At 50.1% G+C, this 26,983-nt stretch overlaps 1 protein-coding gene across 4 annotated transcripts in view; it reads right to left on the reverse strand.

Annotated features, from left to right (window-relative positions):
- ESRRB (estrogen related receptor beta) overlaps positions 1-26,983 on the reverse strand; it is a 131,516-nt gene that overhangs the window by 87,554 nt on the left and 16,979 nt on the right. For 2 of the 4 annotated variants that reach the window (XM_062575970.1, XM_062575968.1), the window contains exon 1: positions 26,812-26,881. The exons of 1 other annotated variant lie outside the window; for it this stretch is intronic. In XM_062575970.1, coding sequence (XP_062431954.1) covers positions 26,812-26,822 — 11 coding nt within the window. In that variant the 5' untranslated portion in view covers positions 26,823-26,881. Of the gene's footprint in view, positions 1-26,811; positions 26,888-26,983 lie in introns of those variants that run through there. One more of the 4 variants, XM_062575973.1, reaches the window with a different exon arrangement.

Genomic DNA, 26,983 nt, shown 5'->3' on the forward strand with positions numbered 1-26,983 from the left:
ATTGCCCATATACCTTTAAATATACTGTATTTTTAAGGCTTCTCACATTTTTTCCTTCTCTCAATCACTTTTTCCAGACTTGGCCATGCTTTCTTGCATCATTATGGCACTCTTTTTATAAAGAAAAAATAGAGCTTGGGACACTTCAAATGATATTGTTGGTCTCTCTTCCCCAACCTCTGCAATTTCGGAAAGAAGGCTAGCTGCCAGAGAGAGCAAGGCAAAGCGTGCCGCTGTGCCGTGAGCACTCCGACAGCTTCTCGTCTCAAAAACCTGCGCTCTCCGTCCACTGCAAAGCCACAGGGACCCCGCGCCACTTCCCCTGGGCCACCTTCATCTGTCTAATCAGCGGCCACAGCGCTGCGAACAGGGGTAAGGCGCTCTTGACATTGTTGGGAGCTGTCTGCGAGACCAAGAAAAAGTAAAACAAGTGAACAGCAATCCAACACAGATATTATTTCTTACTCTTTTTGTATCACTCACGTTCCTTTTCCCAATATCAGAAGTACAAGAAATGAAAGGGAAAAGTTAAGAGAAAATATAGTAGGTGGTTATGATCTAGCTTTTAGTTGTGGTGTTTTGTTCTTTTTCTTTTAATGGAGGTAAACACACTTTCTGTTTTTGACTTAATATTAAAAGACTCCCAATGGCATACAGAATACATTTCCCTTAAGAAGCTGTTTGTTTATTTTTAATTCAAAATGGAGCAGCCACGAGTGAAGCACCAGTGGGGAAAAGAAAATCACAGGGGTTAGATTATTAATTTCTATTAACAATACTAAGTCTCATTTTAATGAAATTGCTGGAAGCAGGGGACTAAAGGAATAAGAAATGAGTGTAAGGACAGATGAGCATCAGGAAACAAGAGACAGAAAGACAGAAGGCAGGTGTAATGAGACGAGAGGGGAAAGTAGCTCTGTGAGGGGTTTGTTTGTTTTAAGTCTATTAACTACAACGTGTGCTTAAAAGAAAGGCAATGCAAGGGGCAAAGTGACTTAACTCCCGCTCTGATGACACCGCCGGACCCTCGCAGGTGACACGCGGATTAACACGCGAACGCACGAGAGGGGACCCGGCTCCGGGGGAGACTGGCCGGAGCGCGAAACCCGCCCGAAAACGCACGGCGGCAGCCGGCTGGACGCGCACCTGGGAAGATTTTGCCTCGTCTCGTAACTTCCCCGCGGAGCCGCGTAACTCCCCGCGCGGCGTGGCCGCCCCCGCGGACCCTCCCCGGCCGCGGCCGAAGCTCCGCGCTGCCGCCCGCGCCGCCCACCCCACGGGCCAGCCGTGGGAACCCAGACGTCCACACGGGGTTTCAGGTGAAAATCCGACTTTTCCTGTAAAAAGCACTGCTTGAATAGATCTACTTTATTCTCCTTACAGCCACCCACTAATTCCGCTAATAAAAACCCTGGGATAAACGGAAAGTAAAACTACGCAGCAGGGGCCGCCCGCGCGGAGCCCGGCAGCTCCCTCCCGGGAGCTGCGCGGAGGGTCAGGGCGAGAAGTTACAAGGGAAGAAAGAGACGGACAAACCGACCGCGGCCGAGCCCTCCCCGCCGGCTCTGCTGCACCTGCCCCGCGCGGAGGTGCGCGGCCGCTCCGCCCGCAGCGCCGCGCCGGGCCGAGCCGAGCCGCTCCGCGCCGCTCCGCTCCTCCTGCGCCCGGCGCCGGCCGCCGCTTCCCGGCTCGGCTCGGCTCGGCCCGGCCCCCGCCCGCCCGCCCGCCCGCCCGCCCGGCGCGGGGCACTCACTGGTTGTGGTAGCCGAGCGGGTCGGAGATGCACAGCTCGGAAATGTCCATCAGTCCAGTTTGAGCATTCCCGGGTGGAAGAGAAAAAACGAGGAAAGAAGGAGGGAGTGAAGGACGGAAGGAAGGACGGACGGAGAGGAGAGGAGAGGGGAAGCACACAGACACACAACAGAACAACTAAACTGCGCCGGGCGCGGCGGGCGGAGGAGGCAGCGCCGCGCCGCTCCGCTCCGCTGCGCACCCGCCGCGCCGCGCTGCGCACCCGCGCGCGGACACAGTGGAGCGGAGGCGGGCGGCGCGCAGGACGCGGCCACGGGGGATTTGGCCGCCCCGAGCCCCGCTGTAGCTTTAACGCCGGGAGACGGATGCAGACGGCAGCGCGGCTATTGGCTCCGCGGCGGGGGCCGGGCTTGGAGCGCGCCTGGGGGAGGCACGGCCGGGGGGGCGCCGGCCCGGCCCGGCCCGGCCCGGCCCGGGGCTCCCCGGCTGCCGCGGGCCGCGCCGCCCCGCAGCGAGTGGCGGCTCCCACGCGGCGGCCCCCTCCGCAGCGGGGAGCCCCGCACCCGGGGCCAAAGAGCTGCCGCAGCTCCCCGCCCCCCCCCCCCCGCGTGGCTCCACGCGCGGCGCCCACACGCGCCGGCAAGTTCTTGGGCGCACGCACGGGCCGCCCTGCGCGCGCGGCGCCCCACGCACCCGAGCGGCGCCCCACGCACCCGAGCGGCGCCCCAGCCCCATTGCAAAGCAGCGCGATTCAGGAGCGACTTCGGCGCAGCCTGTTAAAGCTCACGGGAATAACCGCGGCCCAGGAGCCCGGGGGGGCAGCCGGCGCTCGCAGGCACGCCGGCCGTGGGTACGGGCCTCCGAAACGCTCGCTGTGGCACCCACGACCGGCCTCGCGGAGGGGACCCTCTCAGACCCCGCAGCGGCGCTGCCTGCCCTCAGCCCGGGCGGTTTCACAGTTCCCCGCACGTTCTCGCACTCGCACAAGTGTACTGCGTATTTCAGCGACGCACCAGCGCCGATTTGAACGCCCCTCTTTGTGCGAGCGCGTTACCCTTCCAGACAGGCCCAGCCCAGGCAGTCTTGCACCAAAAACCTGGCTCAAAGAGGTGCCTGCAGGGTCCGTTTGTCCCTTCGCATTCCAAGCTGCACTCATGCAAATCTCGCCTTTACCTCCCTTATACTCCTCCTTTGTATTTGTGCAGCAGACATCTAAATGTATCAAAATACCCTTAACAGATGATCAAGAAATAAGAGATTTCTTTAAAAGAAAAATACCTGCAAACACACCTTGAGAACACTAACGTTGTCCTGTGCCAGGCCAGCAAGAAGAAAAAAGTAGGCGCTAAGAGGGCATTCCTTAATACCTAAGGCAGCATCTCATCCGAGCCCATAACCGCGGCAGGAGTGTAACACGCCGGGAGGAGCAAAGGGCAGGCTGGAGCTTTTCAGACGAGGGGGCCGATACACAAGCATAGCACAAAACGCAGCACTATTCAGCTTTACATAAACATGGCAAAGCACTGGCTAAATTAGGCTAAAACTGCTCATACAATCAATATCTGTAGGAACTTGAAGGAGAGATCGTTCAAAAAAAATGGGAGGGGGAGACAGGAATGGCTAAATTCACCGCCAATGTGAATCCTTGCTTCTAGCTATCTAGCGGTGCAACTTTCTCACTATATTGCCTACTGGAGATCTCACCGAGTATGGAAAATACAACAAAAATGTCACACGAACTAATGGTTCCCCCCAGCTTGTCCCAAGCTGCGCGATTCTGGTCCGCTATCCTCAAGACAGGACAGGGTAAGACTGAGAGCGGAATGACACAAACTGGAAGAGGTCTTTACGGTGAAACATAAATGTGAAGAAGCGTCAGAAAAGAAACACTTAATCTGGAAGAGGAGACAGGACTCAACCACAGCTTTAAGAGCTCAGCAGAATCTGATTACCTGAATGCTGCAGGTGATGCAAAATTCAGATTATACATCTTTCTGAGAAGCAGAACTAATACAAACAAATTAAAATGCACTTGTGCCTTTGTATGCCTAAACAACACATCAGTGGAAGCTCTAAGATGATTTAAACGTTTAAGAGGCCAAAGACTAGGGCCTGAGAACAACATTCACAGGGCCAAGACGACAAAGAAGCGATCTCACCAGCCCCACTGGAGAACACCTGACCCAACAGAGACTGCAGGCAGGAAACCAGCACCACCACGCTTCCTGGAGGAACGTGAGGTTGTGTGGGGAATCACTGACGATGAGCTGCCCCGTGAAGAGGATTCCCAATGCACAGTGGCAAGAGAGGCTGGAGGAAGCATACAGGGCCCGAGAGCACCTCTCACAGAGCCAAGGCCCAGGCCGGCCAGGTCCAAGAGCAGTCAGGGTGACTACAGTGAGCTAATTTTGACCAAAAGTGATCTTCTTTAGAAGGCTGCATCCCAGTTATGTAAAGACTAGTTCTGGTGTGGGCTGCCAGGGAATATGAGGCCAGGCTGGGAATGGCCTGGCAGGCAGGTGCTGCTCTCCCAATAGCTGATGTTTTAATTTTGAACTTTAACTTTTACCCAGGCCAAGGTGAAGTAGGCAGAGGGCCATGTGATCACCTGGCACAAGGTCCACACGGCCAAATTAACGGATACCTGCAGTACAATGGCAGGTTTGTACTCTGGAAATGGGCTGCTGCTGACAGAGAACTGCCTGGGTAAGGTGGGTATTTACAGACTGGTGCAGAAATGTAACATTAATCTCTTCTGACCCAGTGCAAATGGACAAATGGAGCTTCCCCCACCTTGAGAGTAGCTGCACAGAGGCCTAGCTCTTCCTTTCTCAGAGGAATAGAAAGGAATAATCTCTACCGGCTGCACCTGATCTGCCAGCCCAGGCTCCCCAAGGAAGGACACGGAGTCCTGCAGGCTGATTTTGAAATTTCAAGAAAATCTCACCTTGGGTAAATACAAGGCAGAACTGCATAGGCAATAGCAAAGCTAGCTCCCCCCGTGTGCACCACCTCTGTTTGGTGGCCGGCCGAATGCCACCCTGGGACCGCTGCTCTCTCCCTCTGAGAGGGGCAGGAACAGCGCTGCCCGCTCAGTCTGCGGCCCGAGCAGAGCGTACCCACCGTGCTCTGGTAAGTGCTGCCCTTACAGATGGCTTTCATAAGGTGGCTCTCTGGTTTTGGAGTTCAGTTCTTCTCGCACTTCATCCAAATGTGGAGCAATAACTTTCCATCACTCTTATCCCAGGACAAAGCAAAATCAGAGTACTAAAGGCGGGTGGAGCTGTAGGTAGTGTCAGTTCTCCAAGACACACGAACTTCCTGCCCAAAAGCAAGAACTGCAAAGACATGCCTTCTGGACTTTTTCTAGCTCTTCTGAGAGAAGACAGACAGAGATTTTCTTCAGAGACTCCCTCCCCATCTTTTAATGGCTAAGCTATTTTTGATGGATTAATTTTTTACTTTTTTAACTGTTATCATGGAATAATGGTCAACTTTCCAGCAAGCTGACTGACTGACTGACAGAAATATCATTTGGTCTAATATAGGAGCGACATGCAAATCATGCCAAGCAAACCTGATTTCATTTGTTGATAAAGCTAGGTTTTATCGGGGATAAGGGAAATGTAGCACAGGGAGACATCTAGCTGGTTTGGGGGTTTGGACTTTTTCCCTCCCCTTTATAAAGTCTCTATTGCGATTTGCACACTGTATTCTCACAGAGATTGTCAGTGAGGTGGTATCTGCACAGTGCAAAAACCATGCTTAATATTTAGCAGAGCCTGGGCAGAACAGGCTCACATGCACACATCCTTGTCTTGCCAACCGGGGAAAGACATGCGACGTTTCCCAGTCCCTATCTCATATAAGGAAACAGCAGGGATCATTGCACTGGATTTAGAAAATAGCCCTTTTACATTGTTGAGGCCAACAGTACAGCTCAGTCTTTGCAGAAGTCACTACGTTATGTGTCCCGCTGCTTTGCAAAGTTAGTGACCCTGGGGAGAGACTTGGGTCCTCTCACAGCACAGGTCCCAGCTGCTGGTAGGCATTCACCACTTGCATGTGTATCACCCTCCACAGCAAACAGCTATACGAGATGTGGATACTGCCTGCAAAAGCAAGACAACCTTCTCTATTCTGGGCTCTGTTCTCTTTTCCCTTTCTGAATTTCTCCTTTCCCTGAATCAAACAGCTTGCTCTCCCCACCAAAGACACTTCCTTGATCTCTGCCAAACTTCACATAGATTCTTTTTTCCCCTAAACATCCTTCATGAGCCTAATTAATAACGTATGTCCATCCAAAAGGTGTCACCACCATCACTGCTAAAGCTCAACATCTATTTTAACAGGAAACAGTTTTCATGTTGCTGTTTTTAAAGAACTGCTCATCTGGACATCCTTAGACATGCTTCAAGCATTACCTTTGAATTCTCTGTCCCCAAAACATGACCTATCATTAAGTTCTGACATTCTGACTTTTTCCTCTTCTATGCTTGGATACAACAGTCACTTGAAGTAAGATAAACAGTCCCCCCATTGCCACTGAGAAGTCAAGATTTTCTTTTAATAATTCTTGTTTTTGTGGGGCCAAAACTGTTTATCGACCTTCTATACCTGCTTTTGTCTTTGCAGTATTAGTAGCAAGACAAGCTGTCTTTCCAGAGTGGAACATGTTGCTGTTGTCATTTTGACGAAAACGCACATGCATGCGCTCACACACGAGCCAGGCAGAGCCATACTAACTTTCGGAATTCATGGGTAGCAAGATAAGAGGAACATGCATTATTTTGCCAAATGGGAAAGAATAAAGGCAACTGGAAAAAAAGAGATCTTGTTTTCCAGATTTCAGAAGAGCTTGTAATATGAAAGGTAGAGGGAGGCAGGAGAGGAAATTTGTGTAGTGGGAATTATGCCTTCTGCTCAATTTTGCATTATCAGTTTGCCTGGGCATTTGATACGGACTTCTATCCTCCTTGGCCAGAAATAAGGCCAAAAAACAAGGTCATTTCACTATTTCTGCTTCCATGTTTTGTCAATTTACTTCTTTAGCCAGTCTTTGCCTAGCTCTTTTCTAACTAAAGAGACAGGAACCTGCCTCAAAAAAGATGGGTAATTACAGAGGTAGATAGGCGGACCTTGCGGACCTCAGAGGAGAGCTGTGGTCTGGCTCCAAATTTTGAACTGTTGCTGATCTGTTCACTATGATGTGTTAAACCTAACCCTTAGCTGAGCCACTGTGGTAGAGCAGAACATGACCAAGACGTCGACTCAGAGATGATTTTATTCAAATTGACAGCTATGCACCTTATTCTAGCATGCTCCCTCTTATTCCCCAGCCTATCTCCAAATTGCAGAAAGGCAGAAATTAACCCTTCCCCACCCATGACCCCAGCTGTCCACAAAGCAGAACCTGGGCTATTTGTTCAGCTACCAGGGCTGGAACACAGGGCATCAAGGAATCTTGAAACACATCTACTCACCGGTCCCCAATCCTGCAGCACGTGAGATTAAAAGCATTGTTTTCCCAGTCTGGAGGTTCACCCAGTCAGATGGGAGATGGAGTCAAGCTGTGTCTTTTTGCCTTCAGCTTTCCTACTTCAGTACAGTAGATTGAAATCTTGTATTTCAAAAGGCCAAAGTGGGAGGTCAGGAGAACAGGGCATGCTTGTGGATGCTTGCTCGTTCTTCTGATTCAGGGATCTGATTTGCTGTTTCTCTCTCCAAGCCCATGCACTCTAACTAGTCACCTCAGGACCCTGAGGTACTGACCCACCTCAGTACCAGCCTCTACACTGAACTGATCAAAAAAACATCTGTCTTGTCAGGAGGATTAACAGTTACTTACTGTTATGCTTCAGGAAAAGAATCAAAACATTTTTCACAAGTGCACTGCAAGGGATAATGCTGAGTGTGTCAGCCTAGAAAAAGAGGTTTAAAGAACCCAAATGCTTCACAGCTACGACTGTTAGAGAGCACACTCACTAAGGGCTAGGTAGTGAAAAGGAAGGCTAATCTTTTTCAAATTTGTGATGGAAACAGCAACTCAAATATGCACAAGATAAAGTCATTTTTCAACAAAAGCAATGAAAAAGCTGCAGTGGCCTAGTCAGTATTCAACAGCGAGATGAACCTGCAGGTTCCAAGTGACCTTGGGACATCTGATGCACAACAGTCTGCAAAAAGCAGAGATTGCAAGATGATCACATCTCCAGCCCCAGAATATTCCAGTTTCTAACAGCAAAGGATTACAGGTTTTGGCTAGAGTCAGACATGACAAAGGCCAGCATCCTTTTGACAGCTATACCAGTAACACAGCAACTGCAAGGCCCCTCTGCTCTGGATCCCCAAACAGCTCTGTTAAGTACACCTTCACTCTGAGTTTATTACTCCCACAACATTTACTTCACTTGCTGGACAAGGGCAAATTGGAAATAAGGGATGAAGGTTTAGCAGATTATTTCACTAGATGAGTTTGCCAGCAATTCCCATCCCAGGTTTCCTAACATACTTCTAACTTCTGAGTTCCATCAACTGTACCTCATCCAGTCATCTGCAGTAAAGTGCAGGCTATGAAATCACTGCTCTTGTCAACAAATCATTAACATCCAAACACTATGGATAAAGATCATGAACCATCATGCTTTTGTGGTAGTTTATCAAAGAAAGAAAAGATAACAAGAAAAATAATACCTATATCACAAAGCATCATTTAGAAGAGGCAGGGCAATGTCTGTTCCCCTGTTGAACATACCAAGCTTCCACTGAAACCAAAAATCAGTGGTGCTCAATTCATTATTTACACCTTGCTCATCAACATTTGGCAGTGTTTCATAACTCTTGTGGTTAACAACTCAGCAAAGTGTCAACTATGCCAAGGTAGAATTTCCTGAAAGCGTTGCTTGGAGGTATCATTCAGCCCACACTCCTTGTTAAAACTACTGCTTCTTCTGAGTACCAAGAGGTCAGACAAAATCATGACAGAAGGAAAATGGCAGAAGAGAAAGACTGTCACTTCTTCAAATATAAGGGCCTTAAAACACCAGCCAAGGATGTGGCACTGGGAGGTCCTTACCTTGCTTCCTGGGCAGAAGATACCAGGCAAGAGTACCTGGAGAAACTGCTTTGTTTGCCAGGGTCCATTTCATGAGAAGAGGCATTAAACCCATTGGTCATGTAGGGTGGTTAAAAAAAAAAAAAGGCAAATTAAAACAACAACAGTGTAGGTCATCAGCCTTGATTGGCCAGCAATCATTTGGGTTGAACTGGCCCATTTGGCATTACGACCCTCAGCATTGCAGCTGTGTTCCACCCAGCTAGACCAGAACCTCTTTTGAAGGCACTATGGGGGAGCATTATTGGCCAGCAACAGAGCATGAGCACAGGCTCACGATCATCACACTGGATGCCTGACCAGCACTGCAAGGATGTTTCAGAACAAACCTTGCACATCTTACTGCTGAGCAGGTAGGTTCTGCCTGCACAGGCAGTACTAATACTGCCAGAAATACAGAATACTTCTACATAGACACAGCTCAATGACACCCATTGGTTTACTGGAGCAATAAATACTGTCAGGGGTTGCACTGGAATATGGACCAAACTCCTTTAGATTTAACTATATACTTGCTGGGGAAGGATCACTTCTTTTTCTTACTAAAAATTGCATTCCTAACTTCTGTTGCCAAATCTTTACCTACTCATTGTGAGGCACCAGATAAGCACTCAGACCTCTCAATGATTAGCTCTCCCAACAGTAAAGCCTACCAAAAATAGTATAGTGTCTAGGAGTGCTGCAAGGGTTAATCAAATGTCTGTGAGATGTCCATGAGCATCATTTGTGCCCAGTGCTCAAGCTCTCAAGAAAGAGTTAGCATTAGCTGCAATACTTAGTGGAGGGTTGTCAGGCTAAGGCATGGGGCAAGCAGAGTGGAACCAGCAAAGCATAGCTTTACTGCAATGCTACACCATTTCACTTCAGACAAAGGTACTGAGGATCTAAAACCCCCTCAAAGCCTTCTCTCTAAAAGAAGCTATTGTTCCTCCAACAGCAGGAGAAGCTGGGTCATCAGATGAGGTTGAAACCAGTTTAAAAGCCATTAAGAAAGCAGCCCAGGCATTCAGGAGCAATCACAGCTGCTTGGGCTGATCAGGAGAGACAGAGGAGATCATTTATTTATGGAGTTCCTGCTCTCCCTGGGCAGATGTCTCTGCTGGGGAAACTTTAACAGGGGTAGGGAGCAGGAGGCAGGTGCTGCTTGGAATCCTCCAGAGGTTTTTCCTGGCCTGGGTCTCAGGAGAGTTAAACACAATTCATGTCCAGAGCATCCAGGAGATGTCAACTGTCTCTCAGAGCAGAAAAGGCCAGAAAGAACATCATACAGGTCTCTGCTGGGATGGAGCAAACAGACAGCCCTAGGTACCCAGACTGCCATGCAAGCTTTGCACAGATTTCAGTAAGATCCCTTCAGAGCAATAGTGCTCAAGTAAACAGCCATTTCTCTTATCTCATGGTTTAGCTGCTTCCCTTTAAACACAGATCAAGCGTCTCTAGGGACTTGGCAAGCATTTAACAGACCTGCCTGATAGAAGGACCTCCAATGAGGAAACCAAGACCTGAAATCCCCAATAGACACCCTGAATTCAATCCACAGCTCATAAAGCAGCCCTGAAGAGCTGCATGCAATCAGATCCTAACTGCAGGAAGCACATCTGTCTGGTCTGTATCCGAAGTTCATCTTTGGAGGAATGAAGGAATGGACTAAGTAGGAGCAAATATCTGAACTGAAAAAGTCATCATGGAGAAAGAGATCAAAAATTCCTTTTCATAATACAGTATGGGCTTTCCTGATGCAATTTCTTATTGACTCCCTAAATTGGAGAATGAAGAGGAGTTACTCCCTAAAAATCATGAAGTTTTCATCTGTACCAGAGCTGACCCTTCACTAATAACTAAAAAAGAGCTGTAGTGAGACACCGCACTGCCAAGGCATGCCTGGCCAGGCAGATCTGGCAACTCTCTCTTGTTCTGGCTAGAGAGCCAGAACTTTCAGGGCTTGAAACTACCAAACACCGGAGTTTCTCACTGGAAAATGCTGCAGCGGAGTAGTGGTGCAGAAGGGTCATCAGTGGTGACAGAACAGATGATGAGAGTGGTACAGCCTACACTGTGTCAATTCATGTCTCCCTGCAGTTCATTACTGATGAGATGCCAGAGATTGAGATGAAAAGGGCAGGAGTGGGTAGTGAACTACCACTTTAGACATATCTCATTCAACATTTCCAATTTCTTCCCACTTCCCCTCTCCTAACATGTCTTGCATTTCTCACTAACGATGGTATTCTCCTTCACTTCCTGTCTCAAGCCAATATATTGCTTTGTGCTGTTAAAGCTGCTGCAAAACCAGTTGTGGGAGTAAAATAACTCATTAATCCATAAAACACTTTGGGAAACCTTTGAAAGGGAAAGGACTGAGGAATAAGGGTATCATCTTCATCAGGCTCAGTGATCCAAGGCAGCCTCAACGTCAAAGTAGGCACAAAGTCTAACAGTGAGAGAGTCTGGACGAGTCCCAGCTCACAGACTGCCTCCTCCCCACACATAACAATGATTTCTGCTACTTGTAAATATAAGAAAACAGTTCAGTTCTCTCAGTGCTTCCAAACAAATGGCAATATAAAAAGGATCCATTTCAATCCAATTAAACAAGTTCTATTTAATCCCTCAAAAGCAACCTCCTTTGCTACCCATTAAGAGCAGGGGAGTTTCAGAGTTTATGTGACCTTTGTTTCCCACTCTGTGAAGAACATCATTAAACACCGATAGCTACTTAGCCCTGACGGGCGACTGCTCCAGGGAGGGTTGCATCCCCCAGGAAGCTAAAGCACAGAAGACCAAGGGGTCTCTGGGGAGTTGTTCTGCTTTGACTCTTGAGTTGTGGCTTGGAAATATTTACAGGGCCACACCAAATACACTGCTAGTTCACAAATGCCAAGGCTTGTTCCTATGTGTACTTTAACACACATGGTTTGGGAAATTCAGTTCATCCCGTAATTTCCTAATACACATACAGGTTCTAAAAACCTCAAGAGTGTCCTGTGACCCTTTATGCTCCTTTGATCTTTTTACTTTCCTTCTAACCTGCCCCTTTCCCCCCCCCCCCAAAAAAAAAAAAAAAAAAAAAAAAAAGCCCATTTTGTTTCTGTCCCTGACCAACTGACCTTACTTTCAGAGTCTGGCACACCAACACCCCCCACCACAGTGGCCAGGTTACAAAAACAGAAGGAGAACATTTGCTTCCTTGTGAAACACTTCCCATTGAGATTTCTAAGCCACAGTAATTTCTGTGTTATGTTATGTGCTTTCACAAAGTCTCAGCTTTGCAGAAATACAAATATTCTGCACCCACTGAAATGCATTTAACAGCCAGGAGGAGACTGCTTCTTCCTGCTAAGGTACACTCAGGCCTCTGTGCAGATAACATTGCCTTCACACAGCCAGATATAGGGTTCTTCAAATGGGATTTGGTGTTAGTGATGCTCACTGTTCGCCTCCTCTCCTCCCAGGCTTCCTTTGCTTGAGAATGTTTCTGCAGTACAATACAAGGTGCAGTTTTAAATAGATTAACTTAAGCTGGTGCAAAAGGCTCTACAGATGCTCATTAATATTGAACCTAAACTTGTTTAGGCATCTAAGTGCCAAAATGAAGCATTCTCAAACTGGCAGGAGAGCATCCACAGTTTGGACTTTCATGAGTTTGAATGGATTGTACCATTTAAATTTTATGAATATTAGAACAACTTCCTTGTGTAGAAAAGACCTTCACCAGACTGAGGTAACAGCAACACTTGTAATATCAGTGTCTGCCTGTGCAAGGGTACAACACCCATCAACTACTACCACAAAGCAGCAAGGAGGAGAAGGGAGTGAGGTGATGGAGCCAGGTACACAGCTGGCTAGGAAATGCTGCACTCAAACTGACCACCTAAAAGAACCCCAGGAGGAGCACTCAGAAGCGATAGCCACCTAGCCAAAGTGTCAACATCTCAACATACTCAGCACCCTCCCTTGGCTGGAAAACCTGAGAAGACACATGTGGCTGCATCCCCAGAGAAGTGAACTTTTTCCAGCATTGCTACTGCACCCTTCCTACATAAGGACTCAGGTCTCGCAGTGAGCAGAGGATGCAGGTTAGTTACTGTAAGGAGAAAATCACACACAGCAAGGACGTGCATCTCGCAGCGCTGCTCTGCCCCATCTCCTAGGGCAGCTCTCGCTCTCAAGAAACCCTCAGGAGACACAACAGCATTTGTGGGAGGCTGGGGCCGAATCCGCTCCTGTCAAACAGCTTTCCAGCCCAGGATGCGACTGCGGCTGGTGAAACATGTTAGCTAATGAAGATTGAGTCAGGCAGGCAGAGACGATCCCCTCAGCCTGTTAATCCACTTAGGGAAGGAGAAGGGAAACCTGAGCTGAATTCCTGCGCTCCCTGCAATGAGCTGCACTGTGCTAGCTTTAGCATCTAAACAGAGCGAAGCCAGCCAAAGCTGGACTGGCACAAGCTCTGAATGCAGGTCTGGTGCCTCCAGGAGCCAGGAGGGACAACAGGAGACACTCGGGGAACAGACTCCCTGAGAAGAGAGCCAGGGCTGGGTTTTTGTGCCCATTGGAAACTGATGCTGGGCACAATTCCTGGGAACCAAACTGGGCTTTGCTTGCCCTTTCACCAGGACGAGGCAAGAAAAGGCTGGACACGAGCTTTTGCCTGACAGTAGGCAGGGAGAGCACAAACACTCGTATGGCTTTCAGAGGGCAAAAAAGCTTCCCAAGGGAGCAACTCGGGTTCCTGGCAGGGGGAAGGGGGTCGGAGAGAGCATTTGTGCCCCAAACGCCCATCCCAGCAGGGACAAAACCAGGTAGACTCCGTCTGTGCCTTCCACCCAGCTTAAATCCAGCGGTTTGCAGGGATGATGGGTGCCAATCCCAGGAAACGTCAGATTATCCTTAACCACCAGAGGGTGCTCCCCATCTCAAAGACAGAGTCAATGTCACCGATTCACCCAGACAGCTGGAGGAGCCTTTATTCCCAGCAATTGTGGATCTGAGCATGGGAAAATCGGAAGATTAATAATAAATAATAATTAATGAATCTGATCCTGTGCCTCTCGTCCCTGCCCCGTGCCTCGTGCCCAGGCAAGGTAAGGCTCTTTATGCCATTTGTCCTCCGTGTCCTGCTCAGTCAGGTGATTTTCTCACAGTGGAGGTTAAATCACTTTTATTCTTTTCTCCCATATCATGGATCCAGAGCAGCAAATAAACATTTTCCGCTTGGCGGGTCTGTAAAGAGTGGAGCTCTGGCTCGCCAGCCCCCTGCACACGGTCAGGACCTCCCCCTCCGGGCACGCAGCATTTCTGCGGTGCCGAGGCCGGACCTTGCCCCTGCGCTGCCACCGCAGGGCTGCGGGCACCAGCCCCTATGTTCAGGCTCGTTTCCCCACCCCGCCCTAAGCCGCCTTTTACGGAGGGCAAGGTGCCTGCTGCGTAAAGACGCCTCAGGACCACGTTTTGAAAACAGATGTGCCCAAGCTTTTGGGCACAGCAAGGCTAGCTCTGTCAGCAAGACGACTGCAGGTAAAGACGTGTCACTTCGGGGACACAGTGCCCTCGCTGCCTCTTCTCCCCCTTGCGCCGGCGGGGAGCAGTGGCTTGCAGCTGAGCTGACACACTCGGGAGCTGGGAACCTGGCAGCAACCGCTTTGTGCCTCAGTTTCCCTTTCATTTAAGTTAGCGATAACACCACAGAGATGCTTCCACTTGGGTAGAACACAACGGCCAGGATTAAATCATAAGGTTTATATTGTGCCCTGAGATTCAGTAAGTAAAGAGCTTAAAGCATGCCAAGCAACATCAGGTGCCTGTGCAAAACAGACTAGCTCTGCTGCTGTGTCTGGCGTAACAGCTGCTTGTCCCAGTCCCAGCTTATTTTGATGGTCCAGGTCTGCACACCCCATGGGGAAACCAGCTCTCACTGACGGCTCCCACGCAGCACAAGTGCTGCATCCTGCTCTCTGACCACCACAAGAACAGATTGCTGTATATTTTTAATTGCTCTTTCCTCTCTCCTTTGATCAGTAGTGCCAGGCCCTGCCTGCAGGGATTTTTGTCAGTTCTTGGTCTTGGATACTTTGGCATCACTTTTTGTTCTGTTCCCTTTAAACCATACCTTTGTCTGATGAAACTGTTAAAGCCGAGCAGTTAATCCCCCCCACAAGGGACTCTCATTCAGTCCCTCACACAGATTAAAACAGGTTTGATATGGTTTGGCTTACTTCACTTCCAGAATGAACCATTAGCTGCAGCACATGTGGGAAACTAACGCTGTCCAAGAAGTGAAGCAGCCAGCAGCGATGCCAGCCGTCCCTGGGAGGGAGGCACCGCACTACAGCCAAACAAGGCCAGTGAGTTCTTCCTTCAGGGGTTAAGATCGTGAGTGGGGAAGAGAAGAGGGAAAACAGGAGGAAAGGATTTTATGGGAGGGTTTTAGGCACTTGCAATTGACAATTCTGCTTCCTACAACTGAAATGGCAGGATTGCATGTAATATCTCCACTTCTTGCACTATTTGTAACATCCTGCCTTGGAAATACAGAAACTATCAGACAATCAAACTATAGAAAGGTTATGGTTTGGACCAAGGATAGGTTTAGACATTGATCATCCCACCACTATAAATAATCAACCTGATAGACTTTAACACCACTCCATTACCATTGCAGTTATGTATTTGTTCCTAAAGATACAGAATCAGCCATCAAAAATGTAGTTATATAAAATGAGGTATTCTGAGCATTAAATGTCTGCATACTTTCTCTAGGAGCTCAAGCTTTGCCATAGTTATTCCACCTGTTACAGCAAGGACTTTTCAAGTCATTCCATACACCTAGTGAGATTCTTCTTTCTTGCATATTGCTCCATGGGAAAATTACTAGAGTTTTTACTCTTTGCTAGGGAAAACGTTAATATCTCATAAGTATCCCCAATTCCTTTTCTGTTAAGGACAGCAGCATCTGGATGTCTTTCTCATGAAGCCAAATTACAGGGTCATATCTGCCTTTCTCACTCACACCAACTTGCACTTCAGTAGAGGTTACTATTTGCAGAGTATATAATATGTAAGATGAGCAGGTTTTGGCTACCTGCAATTAGCTGGTATGCAACTTCAGGAAATGGCAACACTTACTCCAAGTGGAAAGGCCAGGACAATACCATTTTATAGAACATAAGCCTGCGAAGTAGGACAGTGGATGCACAAAACAAGGACTCTATATGTTAAAAAGTCCAGACTACAAATGCAGTAAAGAATTAGAAAATGCCAGAACTGTATTTACTTGTGAGAAATAAACTTAGCTGTCACGTACATATGCATTATTTTATAGCGTTAATTACATGACCAGATTTTTTTCTGCAGGACCCCGTCTCAGTCAGAAGGGATTGTGCCCATGTAATGAGCAGCTATTTGAGATGCTGTTTTCTGCTCACTGTTCAGAGTGTGGCCCCAGGCCTTATTTACTACACATTATTCAAACCTGGCTCTGGAGATTTATTCATTTCCTCATGTGTTTTTCTATGGGCTTATCATTACACTGTCCAAGAGCTTCACTAGCCTCAGACCATTTATTTTCATGCACCTCTAAGAGAGGAGGGAATATTTTTATTCCCATTTTACGGGTGAGTGGCTGAGGAACAAGGTGAAAGGTATTTGCTAATTCTGGTTGCCCAGCCTGAGAAGCCAGTGGCCTGACTGATCAGGATTTGTACAGCACTCTGTGTTCAGTGGATTCCCATTCACCTCATCTGCAGCTGTAAGCACTCAGTGCTTCTGTAAAGCAGGTCCTTTGGGATCAAAAAGGACTACTGTAAAATAAGGAATGCACAGTTCAATGGCCACTAGCACAACAGCTGCTTCCAAACACTTGGAAAATATCATACAGGAATAGTTAGAGAATCTGGACTGCTAGGTCAGAATTTCACTGCCTTAGCCATAAAAGCTTCCCTTTCTCTCCTGCAGTCCCTTGTCTCATTCACTACACATCTGACAAATGAGACAGGGGTCCCACAGATGGTCTCCTTCACCAGGCAACTCTGATTTATCTCAGAGCAGGTCTATCACACGCACTGAATGAGTCAAGGGTCTTGTGGAAGAAATAGCACACAGTTGTGCAGCTAGAACAGGCACCATATGGAAGATGCACAATTAGGCAGACAGAAGTGCACGCAGAGGATAACTGACCTTTTCTCACCTTCCAGTTCTTGTTTTTGCACCGTTCAGAGTGCTCTTTTCACACAGTAACAGCAAATTCCCTTATAAAGCATGACAATGAAACTTCTGTGGGTCATCAGAAGAGACAGACCCATCACAGGCCCCTATGACTAGGCTAATGGAGAAAACAGACTGCAGGATGGGTCATCCGCCTCTATGAAAACTAACCTAAGAGGTTCATGAAATGCTTGGTGCATTTCAGAGACTGACGACAACTGAGAAGTGATGAGTCACGAGTCGCTTTAATAGACTGAGTCCTTTCCAACCATTCAATCCAAATCCAGCCTCTTGCTCTCTCCTCTCCAAACCACCCCACTCCCTTCTCTCCGCTACCTTTGCATCCTCATCCCTGCCCTTCTCTTCACCCTCATCTCACCCCTCCAAGTGCATACCCTGCAGAACCGGTCTCCTTGTTCAACAGCTACATGTTGGGAATGGGGGCTACATGGGGGAAGCGAGTGCTTCCCCTGCTCTCCTCTGTGCCCTGCTCCACGCACTCCCGTGACTGCTTGGCGGTCTCACTTCCCAACCCCGCGGCTCTGCCTCTCATCCCTCTTCACTGCCAGCAGACCGGTGCCTGCCTTTCCTCCGGTGCAGGGGCCAGCACAGGAAAGGCGTAGTCACACTTAGGGTCATGCCCAGCCCTAGCTGAGCCATGCCCAGGACAGGCAAACATGGCTTGAAGGCTGTAACCAGAATTTAATGCTTGCCTGCTGGACAAATGCAACCTGTGGCAAAAGGCTACTCCATGACCAAGTGGAGACAGCAAGCCCCTGCTCCAAAGAACAAGCAGATTTGCAGATTCAGAGTTTTCCAAAGAGTAATCTTCTGTTCAAAAACAAAAGCAGGACATAATCCAGGAACAAGACATCAAGACATAATCCCCAGTTTTTCTCTTCCCCCCCCCCCTTTTTTTTTCTTTCTTTATTTTTTTTAAAAAAAGGCTGTTTTGGACAGAATTTCCTCAAAACAACTCTATTCAAGGCACAGAAAATGTTTACAGCAATGAGTAAAGCTTAGTAGTGGTATGAACAACTGAAAATAAGTTTTACAGAGAGCACCAGTAGTACAAGATGGTGCTACTGGCCTCTCTATTGTAGCTGTCAGTGCATCTGAAGGCAAACATTAAGGAAACTGGCTAAGCAAGAGAGAGTGCTGCTGCCATCTCTTCATGAGACTTAGCGGCATCTGAATGTCAGGCCTTTGAAGGAAAGCAGAATATTTGCCCCAGACATCCCTCATACACTGTACTGGTAGTTTGTAGATACCAGTGCTTATTTGATATAACACCTGCAGCTGTCTCAGGTTTGCATCAGGTAGCACACAATATTTTACACATTTAACCTTTCACAATTCACAGAAAGGGGCTAGGACCAGGTGAATCCAACCCAGGAGCTGGATTCCATTGCTCCCTCCTCTCCAAATGCAATCAATCCATTCCTCTGCCCAACACAGGCTCAGCTACACCAGTATTATTTTTGATGGACATTTTTCCAGCTTGTTCTGAAAATCACAGGCCTCTGTAGTCAATCTGTTCTAATACCTCTGTGTTGCTGCTAACACAAAGTTGGTAAAATTGAACAGAAATCTCCCATGCACACGGCAATCAAAGCTCATTTACTTCTAGCCCCGTCAGCAGCGGGCATAGCAAACAGCTGAACAGCTCCTCTTGGCCAAAGCCTCCTGCTATTTGAAGACACATTCCCCAGACCCTGCCTAAAAGCTGGATTTCCCTGACAGAATCATTAATCTAACAGAAACAAACTAGTACCTCAGTCCCTCTCGCTTCATTCGTGGGTCTCCAAGGGTGTCCCTCGAAGCTCCCTGCGAAGGGGAACAAGCGTGCGTGGTGGGCTGGCTTGTGACAGACAAGCCGACTTCCCTTCGGTTCGGGGATCCCAACCGATTCAGGATCCCTCTCCGTCCCAGGCTGCCCCAGCAGGTCTGGGGATTTTATGCGTCCAGGGTTCAGTTCCCTAGGAAGTAATGTATCTCTGGGGTTACAAAGGGGATGTTAGTCTTTCCTGAGACAAATCTCCCTCTTGGATTCAGTTTGTGATGCTTTTTCAAAACCTTGGGCTGAAATTTCAGCAGAACTTCAGAAAACATCTTCCGAGAAGTCACTGCTACCATCTGTTACATTCAGCCCACTAGTAGCTAGAGCACAAGCCCTCTCGCAGCAGGGTGATGAGCCTTGCCCACGGTCTGGGCTTCCAGTGCTGTGCCTTGAGCACAAAGCGACCCTTCCTCACCGGCAAGCAAGAAAAACTGCCAGATTTCCCAAGATACGCAGCTCCAAGGAAACTGGAAGTCCATGTTTGCGGTGCATGTGTACAGAATGGGTGGAGCTGTAGCCAACAGCATCATAAAGTTAAAAATTTGGAATGCCACATCACTAAGATAGCACAGATTTGCCTCTGGCGTTACAAACTCTCCTGGGCAGAGCAGGACCCACTCGGTGCCCACAGGAAACGGGGGGCCCTTCTCGGCCGTAAAGCCTTCACCACGGCGCTGCGGAGGGGGAAGGGGAAGGGACAGCTCGCGGTGCCCACAACGGCCCCGTGCCGCGCGTCTGCGCACCTGCGCGAGAGCGCATCCCTTGGTGATGTTATTCACAGGCCCTGGCCGACAGTAAATAAGACAGTGGGGCTTGATTCATGAGGGATGACAGGAAATCTATAACCTGTGGGCTCTATAATCTGCTTGCTACTGCGTAGCAAAATGAAAGAACAACAGCCCAATTACTGAGTCCTTGCTGATCCCAAGCACATCCTTCAGGTCTTGCGTCGCTCAGAGCGGCGGGAGTCTGCAGGCACCAGGGCAGAGCCAGCTCTGGCACAGGCCCAGTTTTCCGTGCTGGAAAAGGCAGCAGCGTTGGGATCCGGACTGCCTGGGCCGGGTACAAACGCAGCCAAGACTGTGGCACGGCAGATCTCACGCCCGCGACGCCGAGCGCACGCGGGAAGGCGGAGGAAGGTCCCTCTCGGCCGAGACGGCATCGGCGGCCGGGTGAGAGAGGGCAGCGGCTGGCTCCCGCCCCGCGTGACGGAAACGGCTCTGCCCGGGGCTGCGCGGCACCAGCGAGCCCGCAGGGCAGCCCGGGCCCGGGCGGGCGCGTGGCTCGGCGGGAGCCCTGGCAGCTTGGAGGAGCCGCGGCTCTCGCTCTTCTCGGAGCGGACTCGGGCGCCTCGCTCCCAGCGCGCCGCGCCGGGTCGGCCACTGCCCCGGGAAGGGAGCCCTCCCCGCGCCGGCGGCTCGAGCGCGGCATGGCACGGCACGGTGGGCAGGGGCAACGACGGCCACTCGGTCCCTGGCCAAGGCCTTCTCCTCGGCCGAGCGCGGCTGGGGGCCGCCGTCCGTCCCCCGCGTCCCCCTGCGACCATCTCTGCTGCTGCCGCCCCCCTCCCTCGTTATCTGTCAGTAAACAGTAATTAAAGATGCGGTCTGCTTGATAAAGCTCTCGCCCGCCCTCGCATGACGCTGCCCTCTCGGACGTGTCTAATTAAAATCCTGACGAGAAGATGAAGAAATCCCAGCAGCGGGGAGTCTGCCGGCTCTGCCCGCGCTCGGCCCCGTCGTTACCGCCGACGGGGCGGCGAGGCACGAGGGGCCCCGGGAAACGCGCCGCGGACCGACCGACGGCGCCCGCCAGCCCGCGCGCCCCGCGGCACCGCGGCACCGGCACCGCTCTAACCGCCCGGCCGCTCAGGGAGAGCGCGCGCCCGCGGCGAAGGGCGGGGAACGAGCGCGGACCTTCCCCGCAGGAAGCCGCCGCCGCGCACGCCGCGCACGCCGCTGCGGTCGCACCGCCGCTTTCGTACGCTCGCTCGTGGTAACGGTGCACGTTTTCACTGCTCTTCCAGGATTCGGTGCTACGGAAAAGTTCCGGCTATGCGTGATACAAACCAAAGATTTACACGACATGCACAGCAACGTCATCGTTGTGAATCTCTAACTACATTTAGACACACTTCACTTCGTGCAAATACACTAGCTAAACAGTTTTATTCTTGAGGTTTTTTTCCTAATACAAGACCAGCTTGACATGGACTTAGACCCATTTTCCCTGGTAAACTAATCTGTTTTATTAAAAACACCAGCAATTTCATTGCTCTGAGTTTCAAGATGAAAGCAATAGTACACAGATAGAAGTGGCTTTATACTTTCTTCAAGTTTAGAACTGCTCTCAGGCGCCTGCCCCCGTGTCCCTTTCGAGGGAAGTCACCCGTAGGACGTGTGCTCACCCTGGGAATTAGGATCACCCAGGCAAGAACGGGAATGCACGTCTGGTTGCAAATACAAGTGCACTGGCTATGTGCATGAAGAAAAAGCATGTGCCACATGTGGAATCAATAAAAGAGTGAGCTTTCACTTATGTTTGAGTTCAAACCTCCTGTTCTGAAAACCACTACTGTCCTAGGAGCAGACTATTCTTGCGCTAAGCATTAGCCTAGCAAAAGTTGGTACTTTTTTCAGAGTCCCAACTAGATCCTTGGAATTATTCAAAAAAAAATCTGTGCTTGTTTTCTTCCCTACTCCTCCAATTTTAATTATCTTTCCAGACCAAACAAATGAAAAGAAACCTTGAAAAATATTTTTCCTAGAAGTCTCAAAATCCAGAAAGTAAATAATGCCTCTATTAATTATTTTCCAAACTGCTGCAATCCCGCTCCACTGTCCCCTTTGCCAGCCCAAGTCCCAAGACAAACTACATAACAAATCATCCCTAAACTCAATACTGAGTTAAACTTGCCAAGAAGCCCAAGCCAGCTGAAAACAAATATCCAACAGAAAAATATAATCAGTAACAGCAAGCAATGGTCAGCCAAATGCCAAAGCAAAGGACTCAAAGCGAGAAGTACAGGAGTGTTACCAGGAAGAGACTTCAGAGCGCACCCTGGAAAAGGCGAGTGGAGAAGGGCAGCGGGGGGGAGCTCCGCCGGGAGCGGTGGCAGCGGCACTGCCGCTGGGAAGCTCACAGCCCCTCTTGGGCCTAAGGCCTTCCTCGGCAAGCGATGCTGTCGCACAGTGCAAGACAGCCGTGCTGGATGCCCAGAGCTTTCCGTGCAATCCCTGCGTGTCCCCATACCTGTACTTGATGGAATGACACATTGCTGCGGCAGCTAATAAATAGAAGTAATTTGATTAGCTTTCCCTAACTAGCGATAAGATCCTGACAAACCCTTTTTAATGCGTTTCTGGAGCAGGATGAAATTGTTTCATTTGGCGAGCAGGGCCCCATGGGAGTTGCCTCCAAGCTCCTTTAGTGAGAGGTAAAAATATGCCAATCATTAATGAGGGGAGAATTACAGAGACTTTAATGCAATCAGAAAAGAGGAGCCCTGAGGCAGCTGGGGAATAAAACCTGCCCTTAAATCAGAGGCAGCCAGCTGGTGCATGGAAATAAAGGCATACACAAGCATGTACATGCACATATGCATACCTACCGCACGCAGGGACTGTGCAGAGCTGCCGTAAATACACTGGGAGTTTTGCCTGGGCAACAAACACCATCTCAGCAAGCGGTAACCATCTTCCCCAAGAAGCAACTGTAAAATTACAACCAGCTATGTCCATTAGGCAGGACCCCCAAAAGGAGGGGGCTGCAGCCCTTGCCCTCTTTCACACACACACACGATTTCGCTTTCCAACATTTCAGACCAGAGCCTTTATGGAAGGGGTGTACTAGGGGCCTGCAGGTCGAGCGGCCGCGAGGCAGCTTTGCCAAGCGGCAGGTGCCCCTCAGGACCACGCTCTCTGCACGGACACTGCACGTACAACCCCTCACCTCTGTCCTCCAGCCGGGACCCTTCAGCCAGGAGCAGCACCCACCGCGGCTACTGGAAGGCAGCTCCTCCCATCCCATCCCTACTCCTCCTCAGCTGCCTCAGTGATTTCCCTTCCTCGGGTGAAACTGCTCTTGCACAGATCCTCCAACTTTTATTCTGAAGCAAAAGAGAAGCCTTTAGGCTGCCGGCATGTCCCCTGGCACTGCGGCAGGCAGGCAGGAGCTGGGGCAGGCACAAGTGGCCTGGCTGGCTTGGATTCTGCAGGTGGCTCCGTTCCTCCAGAACCTCCTTTTTTGACAGAAAATGCCCCATCCTTCTGCAGTGACACCAGAATGCAGCCGGCTGAGTCAGCATGGACCATCCCAGAGAACACCAGCTCCTAGTTTAATGGGATAAAACCAGGACAGAAGTTTTCTCATGTCTTTTCCAGACTCCCCACCTTGTTTCTTAAAAATAAAGAGTGTTGGGATTTCAAACAGCCACAACCTTTCCTCTGCCAGATACCCGAAACATGATGCTGCGAGGGGCAGCATAGTTCAGGGCGTTTCCCTAAGTTGGGGTTAACACTAACATGCAGGGAACTACTGAATGGCTGCTGAGAGCTCCAAGAGGAAAGTCAAGACAAGTGTTTCTTCCTAGCACAGCCCCTGTACTACAGTGGGAGAGCACCTGTAGCACCCCTACCCTCTGCTACATGGGATGACTTGCACGCTGGAGTTTCAGCCCTGGCTCAGCTTAGCACCTGCCCACGGCTGCGGGGCTCTCATTCCTGTGGCTGCTGTGGGAAACCTGTCCCAAATCATTTTTCTGCTCTATATGTATCAGGGGCATTTTTGATCTGAAGCTCCAGACTAACACAGTGATTTCTCCTGGTCAATAGGCTTAGCCCATTTCAAGACAGTTTCTAGACTCCCTCTCTGCATTCGTTTCTGGTGGCAATGCAGTTTTTACTGTGGTCACAGCCCGACCTGACTGCAGTGGCACTCGAGCACAGCAGCCGCACGCGACCGCCTCCTCCAAGCAGCGGGCAGAGGCACGCGAGATGGTGTCACACTCTGCAGCTCCACGCACAGGCCCACCTCCCTGCAAACAACTCCTTCTCATTCTGGTTTGTTATGATTAAAAATGCACATCACCCGGCGAGGCCTTGGAGTGGAACCCCGCTGGAAATTGAATCATTAATATTCCCTCTTCTGCCCATTGCCACAATTTCCTACCTCTCCGCAAGCAATTGCTAACAATGCAACAATTTAGGGTCTCAGTCTAAAAGTAAAGAAGAGAAGCCAAGACTAAACAGCCCATTGCTACTCCAGTTCATCCATCCTTGGCCATATCCTGGCACCCCATCAACCCTACACCAGCACACTATATATTAGCTGTCTTCCAGCCCCATGAGCTGCCTGCCCTGACTCAACCAAAGGGCCTTTAAGATCCGTAGCCCCCTAAACTGTCAGGAAGGGGACTGAATATTATGCTCATTCTGGAGCAGATGGAAACACAAGGAAAGGAAATGACTCAAAATCTCTAGCCACTGAGTCTTTGGCTCTAAGCCTTGGTCACCACGTATCCCACACAGTTTAGGTGTTCTCCAAGGGTTTGAGGGATAAATGCAAAGCAAGGGCAGGACATACCACACATTGCAGAATCCCACAAACACCCAAATGGGGATATTTCCACATCTAGCAGACATGGTTCCCACCTGATCCCACCTCAACCCCACATGCTATTACTGCAGCAGCTCACTAGCTGGGCAAGTGTGCTATGGGCAAGTGGGAGTCATGCTATTCCCCCACTACTGCTACAACGATCCTCAGACAAATAGGATCCGCAAACAGAGAAACAGCAGAGGACACACAGCAAGCGACTGAAATCTCCACTGACAGTCACTATACTCAGTCACTGGCTCTTTTGAACCTCAGTCCCTCTGCGGTGGTTACATTACACGGCAAGCAGGACCACGACACCAGTCACAAAACAAACAAAAGCAGAAGGCTGGTATCTGCTCCGGGGCCTCGCACAGCGCAGTCCTACACTGCTCGTGCACGTGGGTGCAGGCAGAGGACGTCTGCTCTTGCTTGGCAGCTTCCGGCAGCGCAGCCTCCCGAGGCCGATGGCTCGCGCCGCGGAGGTGCCTGCCGGACAGCACCGGCACGGGGCAGCCACGATGGTCACAACGACCAGAGCACCACCAACAGCGAGGTCTGCTCCTTGAACAGACGGCCAAACGCCTCTTCCTTCCCTCATCCAACCACCCCAAAGACAGCTCTCCCCGAATAAGCGTTTTACAGCTTTCGTGGCTGAACTCTGGGAAAGGATTTGATGCGCACTAGTGAACGCCCAGCCCACGAAGGCCTTGATCTGGGGCCCTCTCCGTAACACAAACCCAACTCAAGCAGCTCTAGCACGGAGCATTTACTAACGGTGCCCTCGCCCAACCTTAAACTGCTCCTGCCACGCACAAGTCTGTGTGTTTGGCATTTGCAGTTTGATTTCACTTTCTTTTCACTTTCACTGACTTTATGTCAGAAATTTTAATTTTCAGTGAAAAAACCTCTGCAGTAAAACGCATACCTATGTCACCAGCCACCTCACTACAGGGACACGAGCGTGACAGCCTTGGCGCGACGGACTCCGTGAGCGCACGCAGCAGGAACAGCCCCAAGGAACCTGGGGAAGGAGCCGTTCAACTTGTCCCCTAGCGTGGCCAGGACCCTGCCATGCCAGTCCCAGGAGAAGACACAGAAATAAAAAGGAAGACTCGGAGGGCCTAGAAATACCTGACTGATCATAGCTACTTAAAGCACCCAGCAGTTCAAAGAGAAAACCCGATCAACGTACTGCACCGCTCCACGGGGACCTCCCTAGGAGCACAGAGGGACCCTTCCTGCTGTCCCTACGGAGCCGTTTCCACCTCGGCCCGCAGCACCTTCACTGCGCTCCAGCAAAGCCAGAGCCGCAGCCCACATGAAAACGAGCGGCTAAAGGTTTTTTAAAGGACAATAGATAAAACACACAGCTCTGCAACTGGACCCGCCAGCTCCTGCCTCTGCAGGTACGAGCTCTGGTGGCTTCTGGGCAGCAGTATACGCCACAGGCTGCTGGGCGCGGGCAACTCAGTTGTTCGGTCTTATCTCAGTACACCAACTTCTCCTGCCAGGCAGCTCTGGAGCCCTCCTCACCCCCACCCCTGGCCTCCCCAGCGCCTCCCTGGCGCCCAGTTACCTGCTTTCTCTGCACATACGCCAAGGGCAGAGCACAGGGGTTCTCCTAATGGGCAAGCGCAGGGAGCACAGGCTGCCAGGCCACAAATTACCACCACCGCCAAACTGTGCAGAGGAGACAGGGGAGAAACCTGGAACAGTTCCTCCCTTCTGCCAGTTGTTCCCATCTTCTACCTCAACTCTGGCTGGCTTCCCCCTTCCCCCTGTCCTCAGCTAGCACCGCCAGGCTCAGTCCTCCTCGCCCTCGCCCCCCCTCCCCAAGGACAAGCAAAGTTATTACAATAATGAATTAGCCAGGCTGCTTACTGCTGCCAGTGGCGAAGGCAATTATCCCACTCCACGTCCCCAGCCGCCGCGCAGCTCCCTCATAAAGAGAGGCTTTTGGGGCCGCTTTGTGCTTTGATTGGAAATGAAGAGATTGCTAATTAGGGAACCCCTGCTGGGATCGGGCTGGCAGGAACAACGGTGAAACGGCCGGAGCACACGTCCGTTCAGGAAGGGGGGCGAAGACAGAAATGTGAGCTCCCTGGTAACGTAGTGCATCCCCCGCTCACGCCGTAAACAATGGCGCAGACAATTTTATAGAGCTTTTCACCTTTTAAAGCATGCTAATTTGTTTATAGGAAGCCATAATTTGGTGTGTGTTTGCACAGGTCAATGCCTGTAGTTTCTGTGTACAGTGTGCATTCACGCATGCGTGCCTACACACACACACACACACAGCTGTTACCAGAGAAGCATTTTCTTGAAGAGTGTCTACACAGCTCCCTGCGCGTCTCTTGTCATTAGCTGGGCAGCTCACATCCATCCTGCAGTAACGGGGAGAGATGCTTAGAAAAGTCTGTTGACAGGTATTAACACAGCAGTTAGGACGCCTGAATTCACCTATCACCAAAGATTGA

The sequence above is a fragment of the Rhea pennata genome, chromosome 5, assembly GCF_028389875.1.
Source record: "Rhea pennata isolate bPtePen1 chromosome 5, bPtePen1.pri, whole genome shotgun sequence".
In the NCBI taxonomy this organism is placed as follows: domain Eukaryota; kingdom Metazoa; phylum Chordata; class Aves; order Rheiformes; family Rheidae; genus Rhea; species Rhea pennata.